The sequence below is a fragment of the Fusarium redolens genome, assembly GCF_020744475.1.
Source record: "Fusarium redolens strain MPI-CAGE-AT-0023 chromosome Unknown BKA55scaffold_7, whole genome shotgun sequence".
Taxonomy (NCBI): domain Eukaryota; kingdom Fungi; phylum Ascomycota; class Sordariomycetes; order Hypocreales; family Nectriaceae; genus Fusarium; species Fusarium redolens.
The window spans coordinates 850,293-876,296 of record NW_025763670.1 but is presented as its reverse complement, the minus strand read 5'-3'; the positions used below and the strand labels follow the sequence as shown (position 1 = coordinate 876,296).

Sequence of the window (26,004 nt, the reverse complement as noted above, 5' to 3'; positions counted from 1 at the left end):
GCCTGTCATCTTAATAACTAAGGACTTAGTGAAGGCCATGGTCTGCGGGTATCGTTCAACTGGAAAGCGAACCACTGAACACAGGTAAATGTGCCTACAGAGCCCCATCTACAACAAAGAGGCACCAAACGCCTAACTAAATTTACTGGTTCAGAATGCCGCCGACATCGTACACAGATTACGCCGCGATCCAGGCTCTGTCCGACCCTTGCTTCAAGGGGCTCAAGAGATATATGCGCCGGAAGGCTACTCACTCCAGCAGGATCGCCGTTATTGATTACGCTCAAAATGGCTCGCTTGAATCTAACCACAAACCGACGGTGCTGGGCGATTGTAATATCGGCGACATTGTCAACCAGCCAGCCGCAGACACCATGCGACTTCTCCTCATTGAAGACATCAACCCTCAGATAATAATAGCGTTGGTTGAAGCATTCGATATTAACCCAATTTTCTTCGCCGAATATGTCAACTTGAAAATTTTGGACGTCGAGAAAGACGCTGGATCGCAATCGCTCACAACATTACCATCATCGAAGTCTGGTGAAGAGTACTTTCACCTTCCTTACCAGCAAGTTCTAGATCTCGGAAGTGCAGAGCTATGTCATGATATGAAAAATGCACTACATACGGAATCAAATATTCCTCGAGATATCGAGAATCTGGCGTCTCTATCAGGTCGACAGTTCGGTCTTGCTCATGCTACATGTTCCATCATGATTAAGAAGTTCGATACTTATTCGATATGTACGTACAACTAGCGACTTTTTGAGATCTTTGCTGATTTCCTAGGTTTAATCTTACTAGATCCTTCGGTGACACACGCTGTCGAAGCTACCAGAGCTGGAAGACGTCGAAGATATCCTGCTAATAGTCTGCCAGCAGGCTTTGAGGAATCTGAGCTTCGTCGCTCCATGACTTCCTTCAAGGACATTCAAGCGTACTTGGATGGTACATCAATGCTGGACAATTTGCTGCATTACTTCCAGACTCCAACATTTCCCGGAGACTTAACTGCGACTTCAGTTATTTCGCACTTTTGCCGCTATCCTATTATTGTAGTTCTAACCCATTGGAATCTCTATATACGTCTTGTCGACCGCTTTTCTAAGCACTATAAGCACTCACTTGAGGACACTAAAAGTCAACTCGATAATCACCACATCCTCAATATACTCCGTTGGATACGACAAATCCGACAGAGACGTCACAGATTGACGATTCTTTCAGAGTCCGTCAACTTTCGGATTCAGCAGGGATCTGATACAATGACTTGGCAGTTACTTCTCAGTGATATTACCGAATTACAAGATCAACTCCAAGACTATTCTCAGTTGTTTGAGGAGATGTTCATACTGAATAGATTGATGGTTCAACATTTGGACTCAGGGAGATCCATCTTTGTAGATGTCAATGTTTATATTGCCATCCTCTTTGTGCCCATGTCATTTTTCACGAGCATGTTCAGTATGTCCATGTACGATTTACCTAACGACAAGGAACTGTGGATATGTATCTCAACAACTCTTCTCTTTCTGGTTCCTGCCATTGTGCTATTGGCTCTGTATCAGGAAGTTGTGCAAGCACTGGAAGACATTTACCTGGAATCGATCCGGGTTTACAAGTCTGCGTATTTAAGCTCATTTACACAACAGGAAATGGTATAGAGTCGGGATATATGATCCGGGCTCAGTGAATAGAATCGAAGTGGGAACCATTGCGGCTCCGAAAGATCTCTCTTCTTAATGTCCGCAATATAGTTCGTCCCGTTAGTCAAGATCTGTTAGTGCGATCTCCTGTAATAGCTCATGCACGACCGTCACGATATCCGAGATGACATCTGCTAATCCGCCGAAACAAGTTCCTTACGAGGAGAACCCGCTCCGGCGTATATCGGCGTTACCAGAGTGCTGGTTCTCTCAATGGCATCGGGTCCGAGCGGTTCCGGCTATAGTTCCACCGATCGCATCCGCCTCTCATGAACACCGAACCGACTCCAGTAATCTGAAAATCTTTTCCAATAGATAGATTCAGGGCCGAAGAATTGTTCTATCAGGTAGTTCTGTCGCCTTAAACTTTTGTGTATCTGGAACTGCTCGATCTTTAGCGATGCTGGAAGTACCGGTAGGTAGACTTGGACAGGGGAGCAATAATGGGTCAGGCATGATAAATATGTAGCTCATTTGAGCCTGTTATTGACAAAAAAGATTAATTAATAGAAATTTTATATAATTCTTAAGACTAATTATTTTTTGCATTAGAATGTTTCTTTTAGTGAGATAGTATCAAGAAATACAAAGAGTTAAACTGCATGTTTCTCTAGGTCTCGTTCTGGGGTAACTTTGCTTTTTCTGAGTTATCACAAACTCTCTCCACGATGTGATAACGCAGGTAATCTCTCGCTTCCCCGAACGCCACATCCAATTTTTATCTCGTCTCACCAATAAGCCATCCGATAATGGGACAATGAGGCCCTTCGTACTAATACCCATGTATCAAGGTCAAACAGCCACAGTTCACCGGTCGAGCGGAGCCGCATCTTAGCGCACGATTTACAACAGGGGTCACGACATCCTTTAGCCCATAGACAGGGATCTGGTACGAAACGAATTGCAAAGTAAGGAATTTGTCTTTATTGTATGCATTAATATCGTGTACGTCTAATTATTCTAGAAACTAAAAAAGAATTTGAGCGGCGGGTATATGATGTGCCGCTGTGATCTAACCGGGAGGTGTATCCGTGAAGACAATCCAAATCTAAAATGCCACTTCAGAAAAGGCTCATCGAGAAGGTTTGAGCTATTCAGCGGGGAATGGTAGCGGTTCCCGCTTCAAATGTCGTGTAGAGCTTGACTCGCTCTCCAGATCGTCGTAATCAGTACGATCCCGATTCTCCTTGATGACTTCGATCTGCGTAGTCTTGAAAGTTCTGGAAACTTGAATACCGTCTTCCTTCCTTTGAGGCAACTCAATGTTGTCGCCGCCAGCTTCGATGAAAGTCTGGTTATTGCCTGGAAAGACGGAGCCCATCTTCTTTCCAGTGGTTGTTTTCCCGCTCTTTTGACCAGAGCGAGATCGCGAGTCGGAGTAGTCGTAGCCGTTGGGGTTGCTGGCCTTGACGACCTTGGTGATAAGTTCGGCCATATTCATCTCGATATGGAGCTTGACGAGGTATGTCAGAGGGTGGAATTGAAGATAGACGATATCGTTGGGAAGAGACATCATTGCGATAAGAAGGACCTTGCTATATCAGTAAAGTGGAGCGAAATGGATAGGTAATTGACTTACATCCATTGTCATCGAGACAGCAATCATAAACAGGTTGACACGGTACAAGCGTGTATACTTGGTAAGACCATTGGCGATGAGGCGAGACCGAACGAGGTAGATGAAGTAAAAGTTCAAACCAGCATCGACAATCAAGAAGATGCACTTCTCAACTCTATCCCAGACAGCATTAACAGCAATCCATTTGGAACTGATCTGTAATCGAGCAGGGATCCAGACACAGAAAACACTGATATTGATAACGAGAAGAACAAAGAATACTGTAAGTTTGAGCTTCCATGCATTATGTCGGTTGACCATGAGGATCGAAATTCGGTTGATGATAATCTGGAGCAGCGATTGGATCTGAATGGCCCAAAGAAGGACTTCAGGTATCTTAGACGAGGTAACTTCGGATCCGATGATGGGGACATACCAATAACGAAGAAGACTGGAAAGCCAGGTGGAATGTATTGTCGCAGATATAACCACGTAATGGCACTCATAATCACACTGCTCGTCCATTCCATCCATACCAAGATAAGATAAATATTCGTTCTCGTCCCTCTCTTCCACGACTTGATCGTCTGCTTCGCAGCCTTGGTGCCAGCAAATATCGACACGCCTAAGGAAAACCCCCAAGCGATGCTCGCAATGTTCATATCATTGGTACTAGGCTTATGAAACTCATAGTGATCTGACAACAAAAGACCACCCATCTTAGCGGGTTGGCAAACAAGGAATGTCGATGTAAAGAAGAACAAGAATGCAGGGACTTCCAGATGAGAATTCCTTGGTGCATATATTTGAAGAAAAACGTGCAGACGCTAGCTCGACTCAGGGGCCACGAGGAGGCGTTGCATCCGTTAGAGCGTACTTTTGCGTCTGAGCCTGTTCCTGGGATGATGCGCTTATGCACCGGGATACGGACCGCTGAAGATCCTTTGTGTGGGAGGTTGCAGCCCAGTTGTCCGGATCTCCTGAGCTCAATCTCTTTTGGGAGTGTTATGACTGCAAGGTACCCTGCGATGTGTGATGTTGGCTACAGGCGTGCGTGTCCTCAGGGGAAAGGAGTGTCGTCAGTCGAAGTTCCTCATGTTCTCGTTATAGCTCTTTGTTTGATTTAATGGATATATCGATATCTGGCCGTCATTCCTACCATTACCATCTTCTGGAAACGGTGAATTTGACCATTTAGTTGAATCACTAATCAGTATCTACAAGTCATTCCCAATGATCATCATTGGTAGCCTTCGATACAAGACCCCAGACGAGTATTTGCTTTTGCGGCTCCGCATCTTAGCGTCCATCAACACCCAAAAGCCCGAAACATGATCCCAAGAAATTAGCCTTGATCAACTCGCACTAAATAAAAGGGGCTTATCTAGCACCAATTCAAAAAAAAAAAAAAAAAAAAAAGAAAAAAAAGAAAGAAAAAAACGTGGTGTTGGGATGATTAAAGACGGGACGAATTGATCCCGGACAGAAGGTAATAGTTCGTGGCTCAAGCCTCATCGCGTGGTGTTGTCAAAATACCATGTGCTTACCCTGGTAAATGCTGAGGTTCGGCTCCGCGGTGGATACGGGCCTCAGCCCTGAGAGTGAGACGCGAGTCAATCTATCGAAGCTTATTTTTTATATAGTTTGGCCTGTTACAGATGTCGCTCGGGGAAAGAGGAAATACTTGCGATACGAGATGTAGATCGCAATGTTATTTTCCTAGTCTGCGGCTCAGATAGAATGGTTTTCTGTTGGTTTTTTGCGGCTCAGCCAACATTGTGAATGAAGCTAATCGGAACATTTGGATAGAACCCGGATGCTATGTTAATTAAAGCTTCCAATTGGTAAGAGTATTTGAATTATGAAGCTAGGCATTAACAATAGTAGTAATTAGGTAGATTATCTCACCCCGATACATCACTGGATGAAAGCATCATGACGCGATACATGTCGGCGTTATTGGCTCAATAACGAGCACACGATACTGCTTGCGCTTCCCCAACTCCTGCATGTGGATCATACATATACTTGGAGTCATTTAAAGTCACAAACAATCACATTCATGTTCACCAAGGTAGACTCGGTATGAGTATTCGGTGTTAAAGCTTTATCATTCAGGTAGTAGATATCGCTGCATAATCCGTAACGCCTCAGTTACCCTTGACACGCTGGTCAGGGCTGCCATCCTTCTTCAGGCCATCGTGCTCAGTGGGCTTGTAGTCACCACCGCTGCTGTCACTGCTTCCAAGACCCTCGCCGGAGCCAGAAGTCTTTCCGCCCTGCTCGCCGGCCTTGTGAGGATCGACCTTGCCGTGAGCAAACTCGCCGGTGCCGACGCGACCGTCAGGCTGGCCGTCCTTGCGGAGGCCGTCGTGCTCTATATGCTGTTAGAGGTTGTGACATGGGGGAGAGTGGAAGGGAAGATGTACCAGTGGGCTTGTAGTCAGACATGATGAAGTTGTTGTTGGTAGTTGTAAAGGTTGTAGAAGTGCTTGTGATTGTTGGCGAGATGGAGTGTGTGATGATGAATTGGAAGCACAACTTGGAGATTCATGCTTCCTTTATAAACATCAATCCTCTCATATCTATCCAGCAAACGCTGAGACATACAGACTCATTGACGTCATGGATCGAATTGATCGAGCTGTTGGTTCTCTGTTCTTCACCGTAAGCATGTTCGTAGATGTCATTGACTTTGCTTTGCTTTGTTCAATTCCCAACGCAATGTCGCACAAGAAATTCACGGTCAAATATTGGTGATCGTCCAATGCTCACCCCGCATTCGGGCTAGATGATGATGCGGTGTAACTAACAATAATAGCAGCCAAACCTGGGGTATGGGTCAAATCATGGAACAATTATCGTTCAGAATGATCGAAATGAATTATCAGCTTGTCATTGATGAGAGAATGGCGTTAGACAGTCTCATTCACGACAATCAGGGAGATGTTTGCATGGATCTACTGGTCCAAAAGCACTGCGTTAGATCTCACAAACATACTTATGATGGCATAGACTATTTAGCATGGAGCTTATGATTGGCTAGATCTCAGTTCCCCTGAAGTATCCGCTCACACAGCCCTATGGTTAACCAGATTTTGGCGATCGTTATGCACCATGACACTTGTATGTCCGGTGCATCTCCTCCGGGTGGCTGACGTTCACCGTTAGACCGATTAGATTTATGCAAGCACTACAGCACCAGAGTTTATTCATTAGCGACAACGGATTAACTCCTTGCAAGCTGTTTTGAGGCATTACTCGTGTGCGCATCATTAGTTCAACGAGGCGCTCTGATCATGCCATTGTCGTCACATATTTCTCCATCTACCTGGGACAGCGAGATAAGCATGCCAACGCAGGTAGCAAAAGGTGGAATGGCAAAGGTTTAGGCACTTTAGGAACAATTATCCCTTGACAACTCATCTTTGGGTGGCCAGGTCTCGAAGCTGGTGAGGTCCGCTACTGCCACCAGAAAACTTCGTGGATTTGCGATTTCTCTGACCTAAATTACGCGACACCATGGAATAAAACGCAGATGCTAAACATGACGTTAGCCTCCGATTGAGATATTGCAAAAGCTATTCTCACTTGAACTGTAAATTTATCTTTATAAGGTAATGCACTTGTTGATTAACGTCCGAAAAAGGAATGATGGTTTTTAAAGATGTTACATTAGTATCTCTTCAGAAATAATACGCATCACCTATCAATCATTTTAATGCTCACGGTGCATTGTTAAATGAACCATCATATAGCAACATCCAATCAAATTTTTTCTACCGAATACCTTTCCATCGTCATTACATAGTTCCCGATAGTTTTAATGACACATTAATTGTGCGCAGCGATATTTGATGATGTGAAATTATGCGAATAACCTCACTCAATTATCGGTTATCTTTGGATTGCGGTTGAGCCTTGGCATATTGATGGGCCAATCACAAAACTGCATAATTCTTAAGCGCCGTAGCAAAATGCGTCGAAGTCATCGACCAATTGGGCGTCACAGCTCGAATGAGCCCTGTCAGCGTAAATCCGGTTTCAATGCCCCTCGCTCAAGAATCTCATTGTCGCATATCAATGATTAGACATCTCACAGAACGATGGACCCTTTATCAATAGCGACAGGTTGCGCCACTCTTATTTCGACCATCGGCACGCTCTCACTGTCCATCAACTCCTTTGTTCGCACCTGTCGCGAGGCTCGGGGGGATCTTGACCGAGTTGCACGAGAGCTGCTCTCCCTGCAAACAGTCCTTGAACTTATCCAAGAAGATGTGACTGATGAGAGCAAGACACTTCCCACGACTCTCGAACGCCATGTTTCGGGTATCGTGACAAACTGCAACTCAGTAGTTGTAGAGCTACAAGAGTGTATCACGAAGTATGGCGGTGATAATCGACTCAAATCCAAGGCTGGTTGGGCTATCAATGGACAAGGAGATGTCGCAAAATTGCGCTCAAACCTTGAGGCTCACAAGGCGGCATTAGAGTTAGCTCTAGATATGTTATCGCTGTAAGTACCCACACAACTACTTGGGACAGGCTGACCAACACATGTAGGCACGTTACCAAAGAGATAAAAAACGACACAACATAGATTCGGAATCAGGCATCAGCGATAAAAGATGACACGGCGCAAATTCTGGAAGAAATACTTCGCCTTCAGCAACGATTGCCGAAACAAGGAGGAAACGACTATATCCTTCAAAACTTTCTTGAAGAAATGACGACATATACTAAGAAGGCCTTAGATGGCGCATCTATCGACGGAGGAGACTCCAGCACAAGAGCGCCGTCTTTTGTCCTTGAGAGAGAAGAAGGGAGCGATAGGCCATCAGATCCTGCTTATCTTTCGGACTGGGAGCTGGATTCTGCAGCGAGCGATCCGGTATCTTACAAGTTCAAGAAGAAGAGATGGGAAGGGAAAAAACACGAGGAAAGGTTGGCGGAAACAAAACTTAAAGAAGCTCAACGTTTACTCGAGCCTTCACGACAAAACACGCAACAGCCGGTCGCTTGTCACCATTCAGAACATCAGGAGGCTTCCGAGGGACACGATGAGCTTGTAATACCAACGGACGGCGCTTACCTTGAAGAATGGGAAAAGTCTTCAGCAGGGAGTGAAAAAAAAATACTGGGAAAAGAAAGAGAGAGAATGGCCAGATCACGTACATCAGGCATATTTGGGAGAGGTTCAGCGTTTGGCCACATCAGCCCAGTCTACATCTTCGCAAGGCGCAAGAGGAACCGGTGGAATACATCATCTAGACCGTGCGGAAGTTTCTGAGAAGCAGAAACCTCAAAACACATCAACCGAAACCAGTGAGGCGGCCATCAACGCCGGTTCAGACCGGGGCCTACAAAATCTGACAGTGATGATGAGTACTCTCACGGTTACGAAAAGGACGAGCCTGAGGTAACGAAGGATATCTCAACAAAAGAAAGAAAGACTGACCACCTTCCCCTCTCCGGATATGAAGTTGTGTCAGAAACGCCAGATTTCTACTACTTGGAGGTCGAGACCTTCCATGGCAGATTGGTAATCAACTGGCCCATGCCAACGGCAATCACAGATCTCTTGTCTGAAGAATACTACACCGAATCCTCCTGCAATAGCTTCACGGCTTTGACATGTTCAGCACAAGAGTTTCCCTCTCAGAAAGACACTCTACGACCTAAGCGATACCTACTGCCTAGAGACATCAAAGTTGTTTTCTACATCCCTGTTACTACTATGACTACTTCTGTTGTTTTTAAACGTCAATGGGAATTTATCACTGCTGCAGTTGTTGGACTGACTCGCCGTTTGGAGCTCGGCGAAGACGTTCCACCGCCCTGGCATAATATTATCATTATCATCGAGGGGCCTTCAAGATGGTATGGAATTCACCCGGAGATCGAGATTATCCTCACAGAGCTCGGTGTACTTTACAAAACAGACAACTTGGTTAGTAAAGTCGACGGCGTATTACTGGATCCGCCTTATCATAAAGACCATTGCAAGGTCTTTGGCAAAATGATCTGCGGGACGATACACGAGGTTTGTCATTCATGCGAGGATGAGATACAGTCTTGTTGATCTAACATCTTGTTAGTATACAGTCCAGCCAACTATTCGTCCCCAGCAGGCTTGCGCCAAGAACATCATGGGCACTGAACCACTCCAAGTAATTGCAGTGGCTCCGCAATGGTCTCAAACGGACTGGGCATCTGATAAACCAGCCCTTCCATATAACTGGGCTGCAGCAGTATGTGAGGTCTTGAAGCCTGAGTTCATAATGTCTCTGCCAGAACATGAGATAAGAGTGATACCCTCTCCAGCAGAGTTCCTCAAGAGCGTCTGGACCTGTCAAATACGATTCAGGACGTCAAAGCACGAGCAAGTAAACCAATGCGTATTGACTTCACCCAGTCAGTTTCAGGAGTATCGTAAGAAGATGATCACGCGCTCAGAAGGGGCTCGAGGATTTGCAAGGAGATTGTTTAGAAAGTCTTGATTGAGTACTTGCTGCGAATATACCTCTCGAAGAGATTAAGATCTTCAAAAGTCATAACTAGTCCTGCTTCCTTCCAACGATACCGCCCTTCTTCAATCCAAGCCACACTACAATAGTAACAGTGCTGCAGCTAGCGAATATAGTCCAGAACGCAGCCCGATAACCTTTCATCAAAGCCTCTTCGCGTTCCGTGATATTAGAGTGCTCTGTAACTGAAGCGGCAATTGCAGCGGTAATGGCTAAGCCCACTGAGTTACCGAACTGAGCTACTTCATTGAAGACACCGCCAGCGAGGGATTGCATCTCTGGGGGATAAGCGTCGGAAATCACGAGGTTCGACACAGTGAACAGTACTATTTTACGTTAGCTTGGCCAGGTCAGAGTGCGGTTGAAACTACCATCTGGATTGACGGGTGAAAGGAACATGGCCCAAAACGGAGCAAGCCAGTAGTTCTCGCCGACATCAACGGTCGCCATCAGAGGTGCAGCTACCATTGTAACAAGTGCTGAGACAACAGCCAAAGTGCGGACTTTGACTTTGGCGATGAGGAAGCCAGTGATGATGTTTACCGCTACGCCCATGATGACATGAGGTAGAAATCTGAGAGAGCTTTCTAGAGCTGACAGACCTTCTACCTTTTGGAAGCTACGGGGTCCGGGGTCAGTATATGATCAAATGTGTATTTCAGTGAACTCACTAAAGCGTTGTGAAATACTCAATACCATTCAGTGAAGCCCAACACAAGAAGACAGCGATGCAAACTGAGGTGAAAGATCGATTCTTCCAGAGGCTGTTCGGTATCAAGGCTGGCTTTCCACGCTTGACCTGGTAGTCCATCCAAAAGGGAAATGCAGCCAGCAAGATAATAGCAATTATCAAAAGCGCGATATTTTGGGGATCATCCAGTCTCTTGTAAGACGATGATATCATGGCAAGAACATAGAGCAGCATGCCGAGTGCAACGCTCATGGTAGTAGCTCCGACCCAGTCAATCTCATGCATCAAGCGAGTTGTCCACTTTCGCTCTGAAGGAGTGTACACAGATGGCAGAGACCAGATTGCGCCTGTGGATAGACAAAAGTTGATGATTGCGCTCATGTAGTAGGCCCATCTCCAGCCAATCGTATCAGTGAAGATACCTCCAAGAACGAGGCCAAGAGCATAGCCTAAAGGACTGCCCATTCCATTGATCGCAAACGCGACATTTCTCCAGGGCCCTTTGGGGAAGGTGTTAGCTATCAAGCTGACAGCCGTAGGCAAGCACATCGATATCGAAGCTCCGAGCAGAGTCCGAAATAGAATGACTTGAATGCCCGTCTGAGCAAGGCCAACAGCCAATGTGAAAGCCACGAAGAGAAAACTCCCTGTAACCCACATCAACTTGGCCCCGACGACATCCGCAATGGCGCCAAAGATGAGTAATAGACATCCAGCTGCGAGCGCATATACCGCTGCAGGCCATAAGATCAGGTTCTCGGAGAGACCAACGTCGTTAGCGATCTTGGGAAGCGCAGCGATGAGGATTCCCGAGCCCGTGGTATTGAGAAAGCTGATGCCTGCAAGAGTGACGATGACAATTACACCCCTTGTCTTGGATATCCCCAGACCGCTTGAGTCCTGTGCGCTTGGAGCATTTTCTTCTTCAGGAACTGGAGGGTTCAGTTGCGCATCGCTGTCATTTTTGTTGGTTTGATTGGCTGTTCTTAGCTTCGCTTTGGGATTGAGGGGTTCTAGGGGAATGATGCCGCCGTGAATCGACGCTGCGCCCGTACCGGTCGTGATATCGAAGCTGCGGTCCATTTTGCGCTGTCGCACTGCGTGTTAAGTGATGGTCACGCAGTTTGATGTCAAGATAAGCTCTTTTAAGTATACTACTAGGTCGCATCAATTGATGGTAAGCAGCGTCATAGTTCATTCGAAGGGCGCGCTTCACGCTGACAATGACATCAGTTTACAGGGTTCAGATAACTCAATTGGTTCTGTCGTAAGTGTAAGAAAGTCGCCAAGCATTCTTTGGCTTAAATATTGCAGTGCCATTTATGAGAGCTCGATAACAAGCTATGCCCGCGCCAATGGACAGCGAAGTGGTTTGGCGACACGCATAGGCTGTTGGCGTCAGCGCTGAAGCTTAAGTGAGCAACCTCCTCCAGGAATGTGAGACCCGCTAGAATGCAGTAGAAGACTGTAACTTACAGGCCGCCAAAGCCAGAGACCTTCAATCACAGTCGTCATGAGCACTCTTATCATCGGGAAAAGAGAAACAGAAGATTACTAAAGAATATTTATTTTGATTCTGCTATCATGCGACAACTGCCAATGGACAGAAGCGCGAACAATCTCGACTAATGGATATATGCTAACGACAAAGTAATACACCTTACGCCTTCTTCAGCGCACCAGCAAGTTGCTCAACCTCAACACCGTTAATCTCCTCAGTAGCCTCATGCTTCTCCTTCCACTCCTCAACCAATCCCTTAAAGTCAGCGGGGAGATAAGGCGAAGTAAGTTCCTGGAAGCGGCTTCCCTTTCGATGTGTCTCGAGTCCCATATCCTTCATAAGCATGTTACAATAAGGCAGTCCCTCAAACACAAGATCAGGAAGATCAGCGCCGTAGCCACAGGGGTATCGCCACTTGCCCCATTGAGTGTGCAGCATAATCTCGTCGGTGATCTCCTTGTCAGATGTAGGAATGCGATCAATCTTGCCGGCGAGGAAAGCGGCGATCCAGTGGCCTTGGATAGTTGCGCATGTGGCTGTGCTGACGGTTGAGATCATACCTGCGAAAGCCAAGTCGCGGGTCTTGACCATGCCGGAGGGAATCATGAAGCGGTAGTAGCGAAGAGGGTTGGCTTCTTTGGGCTTGACGTTGAGTTCGGGTTGGTTCTTGAGGTCGGGGTAAAGAGATAGGACCTTCTCGTCGGCGGCCTGGGCCAAGGAGCGCTTCTTCTCCGTGGAGTAGGGAAGACCAAGCTCATCCTCTGCAAACTTGATAGTAGACTCCTTCTTCCAGCCTGTTGAGCAGATGATAGCGTCGGTGTCAATAACGTTACCAGAAGCCAGGACAGCTCGGTTAGGCTCCAATGACTCAATGTCATCGATGTGAACTCTGATCTTACCCTGCTTGACAAGATCAAACAGAGGGCTATCGTAGTTCAGGATACTAAGGCCACTGCCAATCCAGAAGGCAGAGTGCCAAGGCTTAAGCTTCGCAAGCTCGGGATGAGAGTCGTATCCGATAGCGCCAGTGACATCGTTACTCAAAGCCTTCCAGAAGTTGCTGACAAGAAATCGTCCAACAGATGTTCCATGGAGGAAGTTTCGCACAGCAGGGAAACCATCTTCTTGACCCCAAGGGCAAGGACTGAACCAAGTCATCCATCGGATGTTGAGCAACTGATCAAGTCGCTTCTTGAGAGGTGTGACGAAAGGAGGAGCGATCCAGACTGGACCGTTTCCTGTAGGACGAACAACCAAGTCGACTGTTGCGCCATCTTGAACCAGTGCGTAGGCAACATCAAAGGCAGACTTGGCACCACCAACGACGATAGCCTTCTTGACGTCCAGGTTAGGAGCTTCTTTGCAGAAGTCCTTAGCGTGGAAGAGAGGAGCACCAAACTTTTCAGCGTTCTTGTACTGAGGCATATTCGGTGTTGATGTAAGACCAGTAGCCAGCACCAATCTCTCAGTAGTGATACTTTCTGTTCCCTCGGGGGAAGTAACACTAACTCTCCAGCCAGCATCGCCATTTCTTTCTACCAAGTTAACAGAAGTGTTGAACTGGATTCGATCGTGAAAGTCGTAGTGCTTGGCGAAGTCGGTGAGATATCGGTGGAGGACAGTTCCGGGGATGTGGCTGTTGGGCTTGACGCCGTATGTCTTCTCGACCATGGGAAAGTCGGGGAATTCGTATGTGCCCTTCATGTTGTTGGACTTGAGACCGGGATAGAGACGGTTCTTGGACCAGGTGCCACCGCACGACTCGGCGGATTCTAGGACGGCGAGATTGGCGTGGGGGCTGATTTGTCTGATCGCTTTTGCGGCGGCGAGACCGAACCATCCTGTGTTGTTAGTTGACGATGTCTTTGTGAGGGGGGGGGTTTACCGGCGCCTACAACCACGACATCGTACGACTTAGTCATGTTGTCTTATTGAAGATAGAAGAATGAGTGTTGAGAGGTAAAAGGCAAGATCGTGTATCCTCTATTAGTTGAAAGAAGCGAGTATGATGATGCAAACAGCCAAGGGGGCGAACGATGGGCTTTCTATATCTATCCAACCACAAGCGTCGGGTATCCCCAAACGTCGGTTTCACTCCAAAACCTCGTCTAATCTCCAACTGACAACTCAGCTGAACCCCTAAAACAACCAACACATGTCGGAACGATATCTCACCTGCTGTAGCACTTACCAGTAAACAAGGAATGCCGATAACACTAGCTTGGCTTCTACCCCAGATTACACGTTCCGTCCCCCCATTCCGACCCCACGTATCAGTTGCTTTATCTGGGGTAATTTATCGCTACGGAACCACACAATAGCTTCAATAGGTGTTCCGAACCCTGTAAATCAGATATCTAATCCAGATTAGTGATGCAGGAACAGATATGACTCGCTGGAGTTGACTCGGTTATCATCGTTAGTTCAAAGACTAACAGCGCATCATGCGTCAACGGACTTTCCGGTCGGAAGTTCCGAAGCTGAAGCGTTTATCTCAGATCTGCGATAAGACTTGTCAAAGCGGGGTCCACGATAACCCCCTCGTATCATAATCCGGGGTTCACCAACCTCGGCCGAGTTCCGCTCTACGTATTTCACATTTACTATCTATATATTGTTTCTTCGAGCAGCGCCTAGACCACCCTTCACCCCAGACTCAAACCAACCAATCAATTTTCACAATGTACGCCGACATTTCGAAGCCTCCTGCTCCTCTTCCCCAGGCCAAGCCTGAGACTGTTGGTGAGGGGATTACTCTTCTGCCTCCACTTTCGAGACGGGGTCATGGACCTGGTCTTGTTATTCTGAGTCCTGACTCGGAGAAGCATTTGGAGATTATTGAGGGTGTTCCTTCTGCTCTTTTGAAGTGGGCTGAGGAGGGGTATGCTGTTGTTGAGGTACAGGCCAAGGCGTTTAAGAGAGATACTGGTGAGGTGTTGAGTGATGCTTTGAAGGCTTTGAGGGGTTGTGAACAACTAGAGAAGGATAGCAAGATTGGACTTATTGGTAGGTTCTTTCATGTGTTGGCGGGTGAAGTCGTACTAATTCTCCGACAGCATATGACCCCAAGCTATGGAACCAGGTAGCCAGCTCTCTCAACAACTCAGGCCTAGTAGGTGCCGTGATCTACGCCAACGACGCAGATCTCGCAACCCTTGAGAAGTCCAACATCCCCATCCTGCGCCATATTGCAGGCCGCACCGCCATCATTGAGAGAAGTGATAGCCTCACAACATACTCATACTCCAGCGCAAAGTCTCATCTCATGGCAACGCCATTCCAAGATGACTTCGATTACTGGACCGAGTCACTATCACACACAAGAAACTTGACTTTCCTGAAGCCACTTACTAACGGTCCGTACTTTGATCTTGAGGCTATTTGGGATGAGCATACGTATTATGAGTTTGCGGATCGTTCGGTTGAGCATACGATGAGCACTATGGTTGATCAGCCATATGTCAACCACGTGCCTACTGTAAGTTCAGGAAGATAGAGGCTGAGTACAATTACTAACATTGGACCAGCTTACTGGTGGAATCGGTCGCAAGTCACTCACTACCTTTTACCGCGATAACTTCATCTTTCAAAACTCAGACGACACAGAACTTGAACTTATCAGCCGCACAATCGGTATTGACCGTGTAGTCGATGAATTTCTCTACAAGTTCACCCATAACAAGACCATCGACTGGTTGTACGTCACCTCAAACACCCCTTCGCGTAACTCTTACTAATATCCCCAGACTTCCCGGCGTTCCACCAACCGACAAGAAGATGGAAGTCCCCTTTACAGCAGTCGTAAACATCCGCGGCGATCGCCTCTACCATGAGCATATCGCATGGGATCAAGGTACTGTTCTTGCACAATTAGGTTTGATACCGCAGTATCTTCCCTTCCCGTATCCTGTTGCAGGACAGAAGGAGGGTGCCAAGTATGAGTATCGCGTGCCTGTGACGGGTATTGACACAGCGGCGAAGATGAGAGATAGGAATTCGGTGGCTTCGAATGAGATGTTTAGTTACAAGGTTCGGGAGGTGTAGCGTAGCATTTGGGTATTGGCATTAGTTTAGCGTCAATTGATTTGAGTAAAACATAAACTTCCATTTCTTCCCGCGGGTAGTATTTGATGCCAAATTATGACGACAACTTTGCCCCACTCAGGGACTTATTTAGATCGCTGAAGATTCGAGTGCAACGTTGAGCCTTAGCATTTGGGGGGGAATAATATAGCCAATTGAATCAATTTTATTGTATTACTCAAGATAAAATTGTATAAGAGCATTGGCCTATAGGTATTGCTGTTAATGACTATGAGACGTTATATTTCCAGTTGAGCTCTTCCACCTGCATGTGATAACCTGAATCATCTACCCTGAACCTCAACCAACCAATGCAACGGGACCATGTTCCGAAATCGGGGTGATGATAGGGGTCTTTCAAACCGATAATGTCTGATTGGTCTTAAAACCGCTCATGTAAGCCGTTGGCCACCAGCTAAACCGAATCGATGGAAGTCCCCTACTTATCTGCGCAGCTAAAATTATGGGAGATAAGAAGTAGAACCTAGCGCTAGTCTCACCGATCTCAGTCTAGTCAGGTTTACCCCGCATGGGTCCAAGGTGAAGACCGACGCTAGTCAAGATTTACCAAATATAAATAATGAAGGCGGTGTTTCTTCACCTTTTGTCCCCGAGTTTCCGCCTTTCTCACCTCTAACCCCAACTTTAGACAGAATCGAAAGCATATAACAGTCTCTAAACTTCACGACACATCGATTGACTGTTATTACTGGATTGTCGTCAACGCGACGCGACAAAGGGGCACGACGGACCCCTGTTTTCGTCATGGCACAGGCACGTGAACCCAAAGGCGTCAAGAAATCCAGCACTTCCACCGGAGAAACCGGAAAACGAAGGACACCATATGCTCTGCGCGCATGCGACGCATGTAGACGACGAAAGGGAAAATGCGACGGACGACAACCATGCAGACACTGCTCAGGCCGAAACCAGAATTGCAGTTACAGCAGCAGCCTTGAGAACAATAGCTCCAGTCTTGAGAGTGACGATTGGCACCCCGCTACAACGACAGCAGCGCCTCCAGCGCCCGCTCTCACTGACCCAGTACCTGCGACTACGAACCGTAATTGTGCGACTTCAGGGACATCATGTCAGACGAACCAAGCTGCGATTGTTGATATGCTCTCGAGCCTTCAAGAGCAAGTGAATAGCTTGGCGTCGCAAGTTCAATACTCGAATAACCAGGAACAAACAATGATTGCTGCAACACGGCCCCGCGATCCTAACCCAAATCCTAATTCCAATACAATACCCATCATCAGTCACAGTTATACTGAATCCACCACCGATGATCAGAGCTCAACACCAAAATCCTCCCGAACAACTGCCTCTCAACATTTCTACGGCCCAACGTGTCCAGACTACGCATTGAATGTGGGACAATTGAAACTCCGACGAAATAGCTGCCCAGGTCCACCGCTTCAACAAAAGCAATTACAACTTGCCAGTATTCACGAAGACGATGCTTCCGATGAGGCGGATCAGAACGATGGGCAAAATACACAATTTTCCGTCTCCCCGCGCGCAATCGATAAAGGCGATCCGGCAATGCTTCTAACATTCCGCTCAATCATGGGTTTACAAGAGGCCATTCAGCTTTTGTACATTTATCAAGAGGTCGTTGGTGGACTTCATCCCGTTGTTGATATCGATGCGCTTATCATGCAGACGCGCTCGTGGTATGCTGAAGCTGGTGCTGGGATCTGGGATGTTCTGGCGTCGAGCACTGGAGCTGCTACGTACGAGTTGCTATTGATATTGAATCTGTGTTTGGCTATTGCTTTGAGGGCTGATGGGAACCCGTCGAGTTCGAATACGGAGAATTTGTTGAGGGATAGTTTTCAAGATTCTGTTAATGCGAAGCTGGCTGCGCCTGCTAATAGCATTCAGCATGCGACCATAATATTTCTCAAGGTATGCCATATAACCACTGTCTAAGATGGTAAATTTACTAATTGAGTGACAGGGCTGGTATGATTTCTTCCAAGAGATGCCCCGCTCCGCTTGGCGCATGTGCGGCATCGCAGGTCGCATGCTGATGGAACTCGGTCTCCACAACGCCGAAGTATTCAGACATACCGTCAAGACAGAGGCTCAACGCACAGAAGCTTGTACTCTCATCAGCAGTATAGTCATCCTCGATCGGCAATGGAGCTATGCAACTGGTTTACCGACACACTTCCAAGACACGAGCTTCAGCTCCATGTCGACATCTTCTGTCAAGAACCCATACCTCAAAGCCATGCTCTCTTTCATCCTCATTAGCGATCGTTTCAGCGAACCTATATCAAACGCCGCGAAAGGCGAAGGCTACAACGATGAAAACTCATTTGAGTTGATGAGCTTTCAGATTGAGCAGTGGAGAAAGAAAGCTGTTGGTGATTACAACGTTGCCAATTGCCAAGCATGGCATACAGATCCATCAACCCGTCCGCCAACATGGACGATCCTACTAAATCTCCGAGCGGAATCCGTTCGGAGTCAACTTCTCAAACCATTCTTCTTCTCAGAGTTGGACATTGAGATTACAAAGAACCACGTGCGATCAGCGACTGATCGAGTATACGATATCATTCATGTTTTGCACACGCTTGACTCGACTACGGATATCTACCGCAAACAACATCCACATTACCAGCATATACTAGCATGCACAGCCGGTCTAGCATTCCTGCTAATCGCTTTCATAAAGCAAAACAGAACAACAATGCTTCCAAGCCTCACCCCCGACCTGATCGAATCTCTCGGCGGCAGTTTCAGCATGTGCGTGACCCTAACAACAAAATACACCCACCGATCGCGCTCCGCACGTCGTCTAGCCAAGCGTCTCATCGAAATGCGCCGTAACCTTCTCAGCCTGGGAATTCTGAACCCAGCGAGTCCAGGAAGTCACGAAGGTTTAGACAACGTCACAGAGTCGATCAGAAGAGCGAGTCTCGCACAACCAGTTGAAGAATTCCAGCCTTATGCGGAGTACTCGCCGCCTTTTAATAATGGAGTTGTTCCGGGGGGGTTTGCGGTGGCTGGGACGGTAATTTCGGATACGGATATGCAGATGGGCTGGGAGGATTCGTTAAGGTTGCAGTGGCCTATTGGGGATGTTAATCACATGTTTTCGGAGAGTATATTTTGATATTGGTATTAGCGTTAGGAATGAATTAAGATGATTATGATCCCGTAGCCGATGATTGGCGGTTCCGTAAAATGGTCAAGAGAGCGAGCGGGTATGGGGTTGTGGAACGGATCCGGGCGTTTTGCTGATTCCAGGTGCGGTATCCGCTTCGCGGGCCGCTGGTCAGCTGAAGGCTTATCACTTGACTCTTGCTGCGGGAAAGGTATTATGGTGTTCTGGATACAGCCCTCTTGGCTATCAATGCCATCTGTTGATAATGCCAAGATCACTACAGCCATGCGTTAGTAAAACAGCGTCAATATCGAGACTCCATTCCGACTCTCCATAAAAAATGCAGCCGCATGTTGTCGAAGCCCGGACGATTTCATGAAGCTTTGAAGATTAGAGAACAAGGATTTAAATCTTAATAAACTCAATTTGATATCATTCTCAATGCTAAACTCAACCTAGTTCTCATAACTAATCAACCCATCAATAGTACCAGCATGCAAACCCCCAGTAATCGGAATATCCGCCGCAGTAGTATGTCTCGCCGCATCACTCAACAAGTAAATAACCGCCCCCGTAAGGTCATTCTGCGTACTCAATCTCTGATTCGGCGGCGCCAACCACATCTGCTCTCCCTCCCTCTTACTCTTAAGCTCACGAACAGTCCGTGTCATCTCAGAGTCCACGAATCCAGGTGAGATCGTGTTCACTCTGATACCCTTTGGTGCTAGCTCAACTGCCAAGGCTTTGGAGAGCATGAGGATTCCGCCCTTGGAGGCGTTGTATGCCGCCATCCGGTAGCCGGGAAGGCCAATGTGTGCTGATTGAGAGGCGAGGAGGACCATGCTTCCGCCTGTGCCCTGCTTGATCATCTGGCGGGCCGCAAGTTGAGCCACGAAGAACGTGCCCCGGACCTATCCCCATTAGTCAAATCCATCTTGGCAGACCGGATAACTTACATTGATGTCTTGAATGCGGGTAAACTCCTCCCAAGTCTGATCCACGAACGGCTTATCAATAGCGATACCCGCAGCGGGTACAACACCATCAATAGTCTCAAACTCCTTCAGCACCTTATCGAAAGCCGCATTGATGCTCTCCTGCGACGTGACATCTGTCTGGATGTAAACAGTCTTGGCAGAGAACTTCGCACTCAACGTGTCAAACTCAGCAGTAGGTTCTTTCTGGATATCTAACACGGCGACATTACCGCCCATTTCGCAAATAGCTCGCGTGCAAGCGAAACCAATGCCTTGAGCTCCACCAGTGACGATATAGTTTCGTCCGCGGAGCTCAAACATGGGACGGACATCGTGGAGAGCGTCTGTAGCCATATTGATTTGAGTGGGTATGATATGAAGGTAATGGTTTGATAATCAGTTATTCTGTACAGAGTGCGTTTATTTGATGACAGTATTTCTTATAAATGCCGTAGCCACATCATCTTATCGGCTCTTTACTTATCATCTGCTGAACGATTGCCGGACCCGGAATGTGGATATTGACCCACCTTCCGCCGTTCGGAACGGATCACGGCCATTCCGTTTTTAGTAAAGGCTCGAGCTGAACTAAGTTGATCATGAGACTGGTTGTTATTTAAATAACTGATTAGAAATGGGGGAATTATCGTATTTATGCATGCTGTAGTGTTCCATATCTTATCTTGGTGATTGTGATCCTCAGAACCGACGTAACTTGATCAGCTGAACGATACCAAAAATGGCATCTCATCCTCCTGCTGCGTGCTGCACTATCGCCAACCTCCATGAGTAAGTCAATCTCAATAGTTTTATCTGGTGATCTTGTCAACTAAGACTTCTTAGGGGTACTCCCAAAGGAGACGCTGTCAAAGTCGGCAATGTCACCGGATATCTGGCAAAGCCATCCAAGGAGTCTAAGCAGGCTGTTCTATACCTACCAGACATCTTCGGAATCTGGCAAAACAGCAAACTTATGGCGGATGCCTTCGCTGCTGAGGGTTATACATGTCTTGTTGTTGATACCTTCAATGGTGATCCAGTGCCATTAGAGATGCCCGAGGGTTTCGACATTATGAAGTGGTTGGGTCAGGGGTCTGACGGAAACAACCCTCACACGGCGGAAGCTGTGGATCCCATTGTCGTGTCTGGCATTGAGTACCTCAAGGGCATTGGTATTACTCAGATTGCTGCCGTTGGATATTGTTTAGGAGCCAAGGTTCGTTTCGTAACCAAGCTTGAAGAGTTTTACCCAGCTAACAACCTCTAGCATCTCATCCGTCACTACAAGGATGGCATTAACGTCGGATTCATCGCTCATCCCTCCTTCGTTGAGTCAGAGGAGCTGGCTGCTATCACTGGTCCCCTCTCTATCGCCGCCGCAGAGCTTGATGATCTTTTCACAGTCGAGAAACGCCATGAGAGTGAAGGCATCCTGTCCAAGTCAAAGCAGGACTTCCAGATCAATCTGTTCTCTGGAGTTCATCACGGCTTCGCTGTCAAGGGAGACATGAAGGACAAGAGGCAATTGTTTGCCAAAGAGCAAGCGTTCAACCAGGCAGTGTCTTGGTTCAAGAGACATCTTGAGTAGAAATAGGTGATACCAGTTTTCAGCCAGATCGAACATTTGCAAGAGCCAATGGCATGCAAATAGATGCATTACACAATACGAATCATAAAGTCACAAGCTCCAACAAGGGCCCTATCTATCCAGTCTAGCTAGTCCTTGGTGAATCCATTATTTTCGTTATATCTACAAAAGATTCTATTTACAAAAAGCAGGCAAAGTATCCGTCGCATTCGCTTCAGCACATGCAATAGCCAGAGATAACTCATACGATTTTACCGATACATCAAGCGACTTAACGCTGACATCTAACGCCTTCTTAGCGAGTACCAAGCCAGCCACGCCAAACACGATGCTGATAACAGTGAGGAGCAGGACAACCGCTGCAGCCCAGAAAGTAGAGTACTCCAAGAAGTTACTCCGGTCAGGCCTCAAGCGCAACTGAGACCAACCACTAGGTCCTTGTTCCCAGACGTCTAATAGCTGTGAGATCTCTGTTTCCCAATATGAGAAGTCTCCAAGTGATAATGACCGTTCGCGTCCAAAGGGAATCTTGAGGAGCTTTCTTCCTTCTCTGGATAAGAATGCTTTGGTGTCCTTGTCATCTGGAAAAAGTAGTTTGATCGTATCAACAGCCTCTTGTACTAATATCTTTGGGAGTGGACAGTCATCTGGATATGCAAGATGATTTCTTAAGCAAATGGCGTGCTCAAAAATTGTAATCTGCTTGTATTTCCAGTCAATAGTGAGGTGTTGAGTCAGATCACTTGTCCAGTTCACTTGGAAGTCGTAGTAGCGAGTTAGGTTTGCAACAGAGAAGCTTTGTGGAATTTGTCGGTTTCCATCATGATACTTTCTGCTCGGGAATGGCCAACCTCCCACCAGGAATCTGAGCGAACTAAAGTTTGGCCACACACGAGAGGTTCTTGAATCAGGCGTTGAGTGTTGGATATCGATCGTCAGCCAAATCCTTATGGCCATGTCCGCTGATCTCATAGTTTCGTCCGACGAACTTTCGAACAACTCGAACTTTGGTTTCTGAGGAAACTGCCGAATGTGTTCAATAGTTGATGTGAGTTCGTCGATGGATTTCGTGGAGTAAAGAATTGACTTCCGTTCAATCAAGCACATTTGCTCCTCCAAGAACAAGAAGTATCTGTCGTATAGATCCATATAGGTATCGAAGTCGCCTCGAGTCATGCGTGGCCATATTTTATTTAGAATCGCATATTTTCTGTCGCTGTGAAGCTCTTGTATAGCCATATCGTCGCAGTTGCGTTGTGAGGTTAATATTCGCTGGGTAACATCGCCCTATTCCGTCCAAAGCTTTCGCAAGCTATGAAGGTAACGAATGAAATTGAACTTGAATTACTATGCCGTATCAATTCTACCATGAAAGGTTACTGGAGAGATGAAGACCATAGACAATACTACAACAGATAATTGAGGTGTGAACCGCTGTTTCTAGACCTTGGGCTCCCTCTTCTAGCCGCATCCAACCAGTCTGCCTTGACAAGCCACATACCACTTTATGCAGGCGAAACTGGTTTGGGTGACACTGTTGTGCTGAACTCTGAATTCCAGCGTGACCGTGGCTTGCATGATGAGCCGGGGTTTAAACCAATAACAGGAGGCGCATGTCTTGCTAGGCTCTCTCACCATCGGCGCTGCGGCTGACAACACCCGCGTTGTTTCTTGATCATACCTATCTACATTTTCGTAACCTTGCATCACAAGTTTAATTTACGAAAATATCTTGAAATGTCTCCGAGACTCAGTATCTAGTGCCTGTTGCTATGTTAAGCATGGCATCCACTTCATCAGAGACCGAGGTTTACATTACACCGCCAACAACTCCGTCACAAACGACATGTCAATTCCCTGGTCGCCTTTTGGTGCAACCCAGCTTCCTCGATCTTGAATTCGATGAGAGTCGCTTTTCACTACCAAATAAAGCCAGGGGTATCTGCTGCTCAGCCAAGAACGTCTGGTATTCCAATTATCATTGGCCGGAGCAGTCTCAGTATAAGCATCTCTTCGAACAAGCCTCGGAAACATGGGAGAAGCTTGCACCTGAGTTTAGCAGGATATGGAATGCGGTTTGGAGGAGGTCCCTTGCAACAACACCATGGACCGTTGAGCTACGGCTTGCTGGTGTCCACCAGCCCGACGAACAACGAGTTATTATGAGGCCGAGCGTTTGGATCAGAAGCACGGATGAGGCTATTCGCAGTGGCACTGTTTGGAAGAGGCTACAAAAGGAGGTTCGCAAACTAGGCCTCGACTCGGCCCAGTATGCGTCAATATTCGCTGAAGGTGGTTTAAAGTCAGCAAATGGTCCAGCCTCTGTCCCGTTGGAACAGTTGAATTTGCGAAAAGGAATCGAGTTCTCATATGGCGCAACCTTACATACCCACGTCACCTGGTGGGCCGTCAGTGGACCTTATGAATGTGGCGAGGTCTGCTTGACTACGATTGTAAAAAATGGACGGATAGTTTATCAGGAGGCATCACGCATCGGAGGCGTATTGGTCATCAATGCCTCACTCGAGGCAGGGGTTACCTCAGGGCACACCATGCTTCTTTACTACTTGGAAAACATCGATAAAGTGACTCTGGAGAGGAGAAATGATCTGAAAGGCACTACGCAAAGTAGTTATAGTCATAGTTCGGACTCGGAAGATGACGAACAAGACAGTAGCGATGACTGCAAGCTCGTTGAAAGCGACACCAACAGTCCAGACCCCATTCATGATCTCGGTTATATCGATCTTGAAAAGGTCGATACTTGGGTTCCAGTGAACCTATCAGGGATTATTAACTTCATCAGACAAGCCGAGGTCGACCTCTCGCGCAACACCCCATATGTGAAACTCACAAGTCCTTCAACTGGCCCGATACCTGCAGACTTTGCCCTTGTGTCTCGAATAGAATTCGATTTATTTTTAGGCAGGGACGACAACACCTACAATTTCAATGGACAAAAGAACGTATCCAGCATCTGCCCTGACTCTTGGCTAACGAAGAACGAGCAAGAAATACTCGTCTTGCTGGGTAATGGAACCGAAGCCTCGGCCGGCTTCCTTCAACCAGCGAAAATACCCTTCTCTATTGGGAGCACAACCATTTGGGCACGGAAGATCCGCTTGACTGCCCCTTTAGGTGAGTGATCCTCACAATGAGCTCTTGAGGAAGACATCAGACTAATCGCTGGCCGAATATCTCAGGTCGCGGTACATCAGGCTCTTGGGTTGTTCTACGTGACTCGGGAAGATTATGCGGCTCAATCATAGCTGTCTTCGAACGCGAGCCATGTGCACTTATGATGACCGCGCAGACTCTTCTCTCCGACATTATAAAATATTCCCGGGATGTATCACTCATCACAATAGGATCCTGCAAACTGGACCTGAAAGATGAAAGTCAAGCCTTGGTGTTCAACGATCTTGGTCATGAAGTGGGGATAAGGTCCGTCACTCAGAATACTCATATTCCACTCACCGAAGTGAAGTCCAGGAGGGCAATGGAGAAGTCCATAGCAGCGCCTGAAGAGCCTCAGGTGTTGCCCCAAACCATATCTCTTGATCCAACAACTACAACTCCCAGCCCCAGACAACCGCATATAGCTAACTACTGTTCTTCACTTGGTAATAACCAAGGAAGCGTTAGTGATATGGGGCAATCAGAGCATTCGTCGCCACCACAGGCCCAGAATCTGTCACGTACCCGTATGAATATGTGGTCACCTGATAATGTCATTGCTCGAATCTCCGCCAAGGTCATCAGTGGGACGAACTTCAATTTCACCACTATAATGACTCTGGAGTCCGAGATATCAGAGACACAACCGTCAGCGGGCCTTTTACGATTTCCAGATACCTCTCGTGCCGACTCGGCTCTTATGGGATGCGGTTCTGTATTTGACCAATTTATGCCTAGCCGCAGGATAGACTTCAGCCTTGGATGAACTGGATTGAGTCTTGCCAGCAGATAGAAAAGAACTTGAAAGCGAACTCAAATTCTAATCTAGCGTTAGTTGATTTACTATAAAGTCAATTGGGATAATGTCTCGATCACGGATTAAAGATTTATGTTTAGGAGTTGATATTATCCTCTAATTGTATATATTCTCTCTGTCAGTAGACTGCTTGATTAGCTGCATTGAATCTATAGTATTTCAGGTCCACTTCCGCTACGTACCTGAAATTACAAACAACCAGGCTGTTTAATTACTGCCTAAAGTACTGCGGCTGACAGCACTTTGATG

General features: G+C 47.0%; 11 protein-coding genes across 11 annotated transcripts; 6 read left to right on the top strand and 5 right to left on the bottom strand.

The window, feature by feature from the left end:
* Positions 1 to 155: 155 nt before the first annotated feature.
* On the top strand, positions 156 to 1,667 carry BKA55DRAFT_510224 (uncharacterized protein; the record flags this gene model as incomplete). Its single annotated transcript, XM_046187575.1, has 2 exons — positions 156 to 747; positions 793 to 1,667. The coding sequence occupies 2 exons, from the start codon at positions 156 to 158 to the stop codon at positions 1,665 to 1,667; spliced, it is 1,467 nt and encodes a 488-aa protein (XP_046050025.1).
* Positions 1,668 to 2,799: 1,132 nt separating this feature from the next.
* BKA55DRAFT_593432 (uncharacterized protein) lies at positions 2,800 to 5,718 on the bottom strand (the record flags this gene model as incomplete). Its single annotated transcript, XM_046195551.1, has 8 exons — positions 2,800 to 3,240; positions 3,289 to 3,653; positions 3,704 to 4,094; positions 4,145 to 4,247; positions 4,528 to 4,617; position 4,815; positions 5,426 to 5,644; positions 5,697 to 5,718. 8 exons carry the CDS (start codon positions 5,716 to 5,718, stop codon positions 2,800 to 2,802), a joined length of 1,632 nt encoding a protein of 543 aa, XP_046050024.1.
* A 659-nt stretch (positions 5,719 to 6,377) lies between these two features.
* BKA55DRAFT_593431 (uncharacterized protein) lies at positions 6,378 to 9,444 on the top strand (the record flags this gene model as incomplete). Its single annotated transcript, XM_046195550.1, has 8 exons — positions 6,378 to 6,397; positions 6,556 to 6,639; positions 7,370 to 7,786; positions 7,816 to 7,837; positions 7,940 to 8,338; positions 8,391 to 8,544; positions 8,601 to 9,313; positions 9,376 to 9,444. 8 exons carry the CDS (start codon positions 6,378 to 6,380, stop codon positions 9,442 to 9,444), a joined length of 1,878 nt encoding a protein of 625 aa, XP_046050023.1.
* A 319-nt stretch (positions 9,445 to 9,763) lies between these two features.
* BKA55DRAFT_566235 (major facilitator superfamily domain-containing protein) lies at positions 9,764 to 11,629 on the bottom strand. The gene is made up of 3 exons (XM_046192610.1): positions 10,469 to 11,629; positions 10,169 to 10,416; positions 9,764 to 10,123 (listed from the first exon to the last, which is right to left on the bottom strand). The coding sequence occupies exons 1-3, from the start codon at positions 11,569 to 11,571 to the stop codon at positions 9,828 to 9,830; spliced, it is 1,647 nt and encodes a 548-aa protein (XP_046050022.1). The 5' UTR covers positions 11,572 to 11,629; the 3' UTR covers positions 9,764 to 9,827.
* Positions 11,630 to 12,148: 519 nt separating this feature from the next.
* BKA55DRAFT_510634 (uncharacterized protein) lies at positions 12,149 to 13,911 on the bottom strand (the record flags this gene model as incomplete). Its single annotated transcript, XM_046187625.1, has 2 exons — positions 12,149 to 13,830; positions 13,875 to 13,911. 2 exons carry the CDS (start codon positions 13,909 to 13,911, stop codon positions 12,149 to 12,151), a joined length of 1,719 nt encoding a protein of 572 aa, XP_046050021.1.
* Positions 13,912 to 14,533: 622 nt separating this feature from the next.
* Positions 14,534 to 16,085, top strand: BKA55DRAFT_642303 (uncharacterized protein). The gene is made up of 4 exons (XM_046197152.1): positions 14,534 to 14,995; positions 15,046 to 15,467; positions 15,517 to 15,686; positions 15,736 to 16,085. Exons 1-4 carry the CDS (start codon positions 14,671 to 14,673, stop codon positions 16,031 to 16,033), a joined length of 1,215 nt encoding a protein of 404 aa, XP_046050020.1. The 5' UTR covers positions 14,534 to 14,670; the 3' UTR covers positions 16,034 to 16,085.
* A 545-nt stretch (positions 16,086 to 16,630) lies between these two features.
* Positions 16,631 to 19,598, top strand: BKA55DRAFT_642300 (uncharacterized protein). The gene is made up of 2 exons (XM_046197151.1): positions 16,631 to 17,986; positions 18,039 to 19,598. Exons 1-2 carry the CDS (start codon positions 16,838 to 16,840, stop codon positions 19,203 to 19,205), a joined length of 2,316 nt encoding a protein of 771 aa, XP_046050019.1. The 5' UTR covers positions 16,631 to 16,837; the 3' UTR covers positions 19,206 to 19,598.
* Positions 19,599 to 19,603: 5 nt separating this feature from the next.
* On the bottom strand, positions 19,604 to 20,662 carry BKA55DRAFT_642296 (uncharacterized protein). The gene is made up of 2 exons (XM_046197150.1): positions 20,153 to 20,662; positions 19,604 to 20,107 (listed from the first exon to the last, which is right to left on the bottom strand). The coding sequence occupies exons 1-2, from the start codon at positions 20,525 to 20,527 to the stop codon at positions 19,652 to 19,654; spliced, it is 831 nt and encodes a 276-aa protein (XP_046050018.1). The 5' UTR covers positions 20,528 to 20,662; the 3' UTR covers positions 19,604 to 19,651.
* Positions 20,663 to 20,912: 250 nt separating this feature from the next.
* Positions 20,913 to 21,761, top strand: BKA55DRAFT_510900 (dienelactone hydrolase; the record flags this gene model as incomplete). Its single annotated transcript, XM_046187651.1, has 3 exons — positions 20,913 to 20,962; positions 21,017 to 21,389; positions 21,441 to 21,761. The coding sequence occupies 3 exons, from the start codon at positions 20,913 to 20,915 to the stop codon at positions 21,759 to 21,761; spliced, it is 744 nt and encodes a 247-aa protein (XP_046050017.1).
* A 133-nt stretch (positions 21,762 to 21,894) lies between these two features.
* On the bottom strand, positions 21,895 to 23,176 carry BKA55DRAFT_566228 (uncharacterized protein). Its single transcript, XM_046192609.1, has one exon. The coding sequence runs from the start codon at positions 22,998 to 23,000 to the stop codon at positions 21,936 to 21,938; it is 1,065 nt and encodes a 354-aa protein (XP_046050016.1). The 5' UTR covers positions 23,001 to 23,176; the 3' UTR covers positions 21,895 to 21,935.
* A 282-nt stretch (positions 23,177 to 23,458) lies between these two features.
* On the top strand, positions 23,459 to 25,931 carry BKA55DRAFT_663177 (uncharacterized protein). The gene is made up of 2 exons (XM_046197655.1): positions 23,459 to 24,899; positions 24,965 to 25,931. The coding sequence occupies exons 1-2, from the start codon at positions 23,534 to 23,536 to the stop codon at positions 25,702 to 25,704; spliced, it is 2,106 nt and encodes a 701-aa protein (XP_046050015.1). The 5' UTR covers positions 23,459 to 23,533; the 3' UTR covers positions 25,705 to 25,931.
* The last annotated feature ends 73 nt before the right edge of the window (positions 25,932 to 26,004 follow it).

Excerpts from the sequence above, each read along its gene's own strand:
- BKA55DRAFT_566235 (XM_046192610.1), bottom strand. The coding sequence starts at position 11,571 with ATGGACCGCAGCTTCGATATCACGACCGGTACGGGCGCAGCGTCGATT. Across the intron at positions 10,417-10,468 it reads GAGTATTTCACAACGCTTTA|CTTCCAAAAGGTAGAAGGTC; the intron begins GTGAGTTCACTG and ends CGGACCCCGTAG. Across the intron at positions 10,124-10,168 it reads TTCACCCGTCAATCCAGATG|TACTGTTCACTGTGTCGAAC; the intron begins GTAGTTTCAACC and ends AACGTAAAATAG.
- BKA55DRAFT_642303 (XM_046197152.1), top strand. The coding sequence starts at position 14,671 with ATGTACGCCGACATTTCGAAGCCTCCTGCTCCTCTTCCCCAGGCCAAG. Across the intron at positions 15,468-15,516 it reads ATGTCAACCACGTGCCTACT|CTTACTGGTGGAATCGGTCG; the intron begins GTAAGTTCAGGA and ends ACATTGGACCAG. Across the intron at positions 15,687-15,735 it reads AACAAGACCATCGACTGGTT|ACTTCCCGGCGTTCCACCAA; the intron begins GTACGTCACCTC and ends TAATATCCCCAG.
- BKA55DRAFT_642300 (XM_046197151.1), top strand. The coding sequence starts at position 16,838 with ATGGCACAGGCACGTGAACCCAAAGGCGTCAAGAAATCCAGCACTTCC. Across the intron at positions 17,987-18,038 it reads CGACCATAATATTTCTCAAG|GGCTGGTATGATTTCTTCCA; the intron begins GTATGCCATATA and ends ATTGAGTGACAG.
- BKA55DRAFT_642296 (XM_046197150.1), bottom strand. The coding sequence starts at position 20,527 with ATGGCTACAGACGCTCTCCACGATGTCCGTCCCATGTTTGAGCTCCGC. Across the intron at positions 20,108-20,152 it reads CCCGCATTCAAGACATCAAT|GTCCGGGGCACGTTCTTCGT; the intron begins GTAAGTTATCCG and ends TAATGGGGATAG.
- BKA55DRAFT_566228 (XM_046192609.1), bottom strand. The coding sequence starts at position 23,000 with ATGGCTATACAAGAGCTTCACAGCGACAGAAAATATGCGATTCTAAAT.
- BKA55DRAFT_663177 (XM_046197655.1), top strand. The coding sequence starts at position 23,534 with ATGTTAAGCATGGCATCCACTTCATCAGAGACCGAGGTTTACATTACA. Across the intron at positions 24,900-24,964 it reads CCGCTTGACTGCCCCTTTAG|GTCGCGGTACATCAGGCTCT; the intron begins GTGAGTGATCCT and ends CGAATATCTCAG.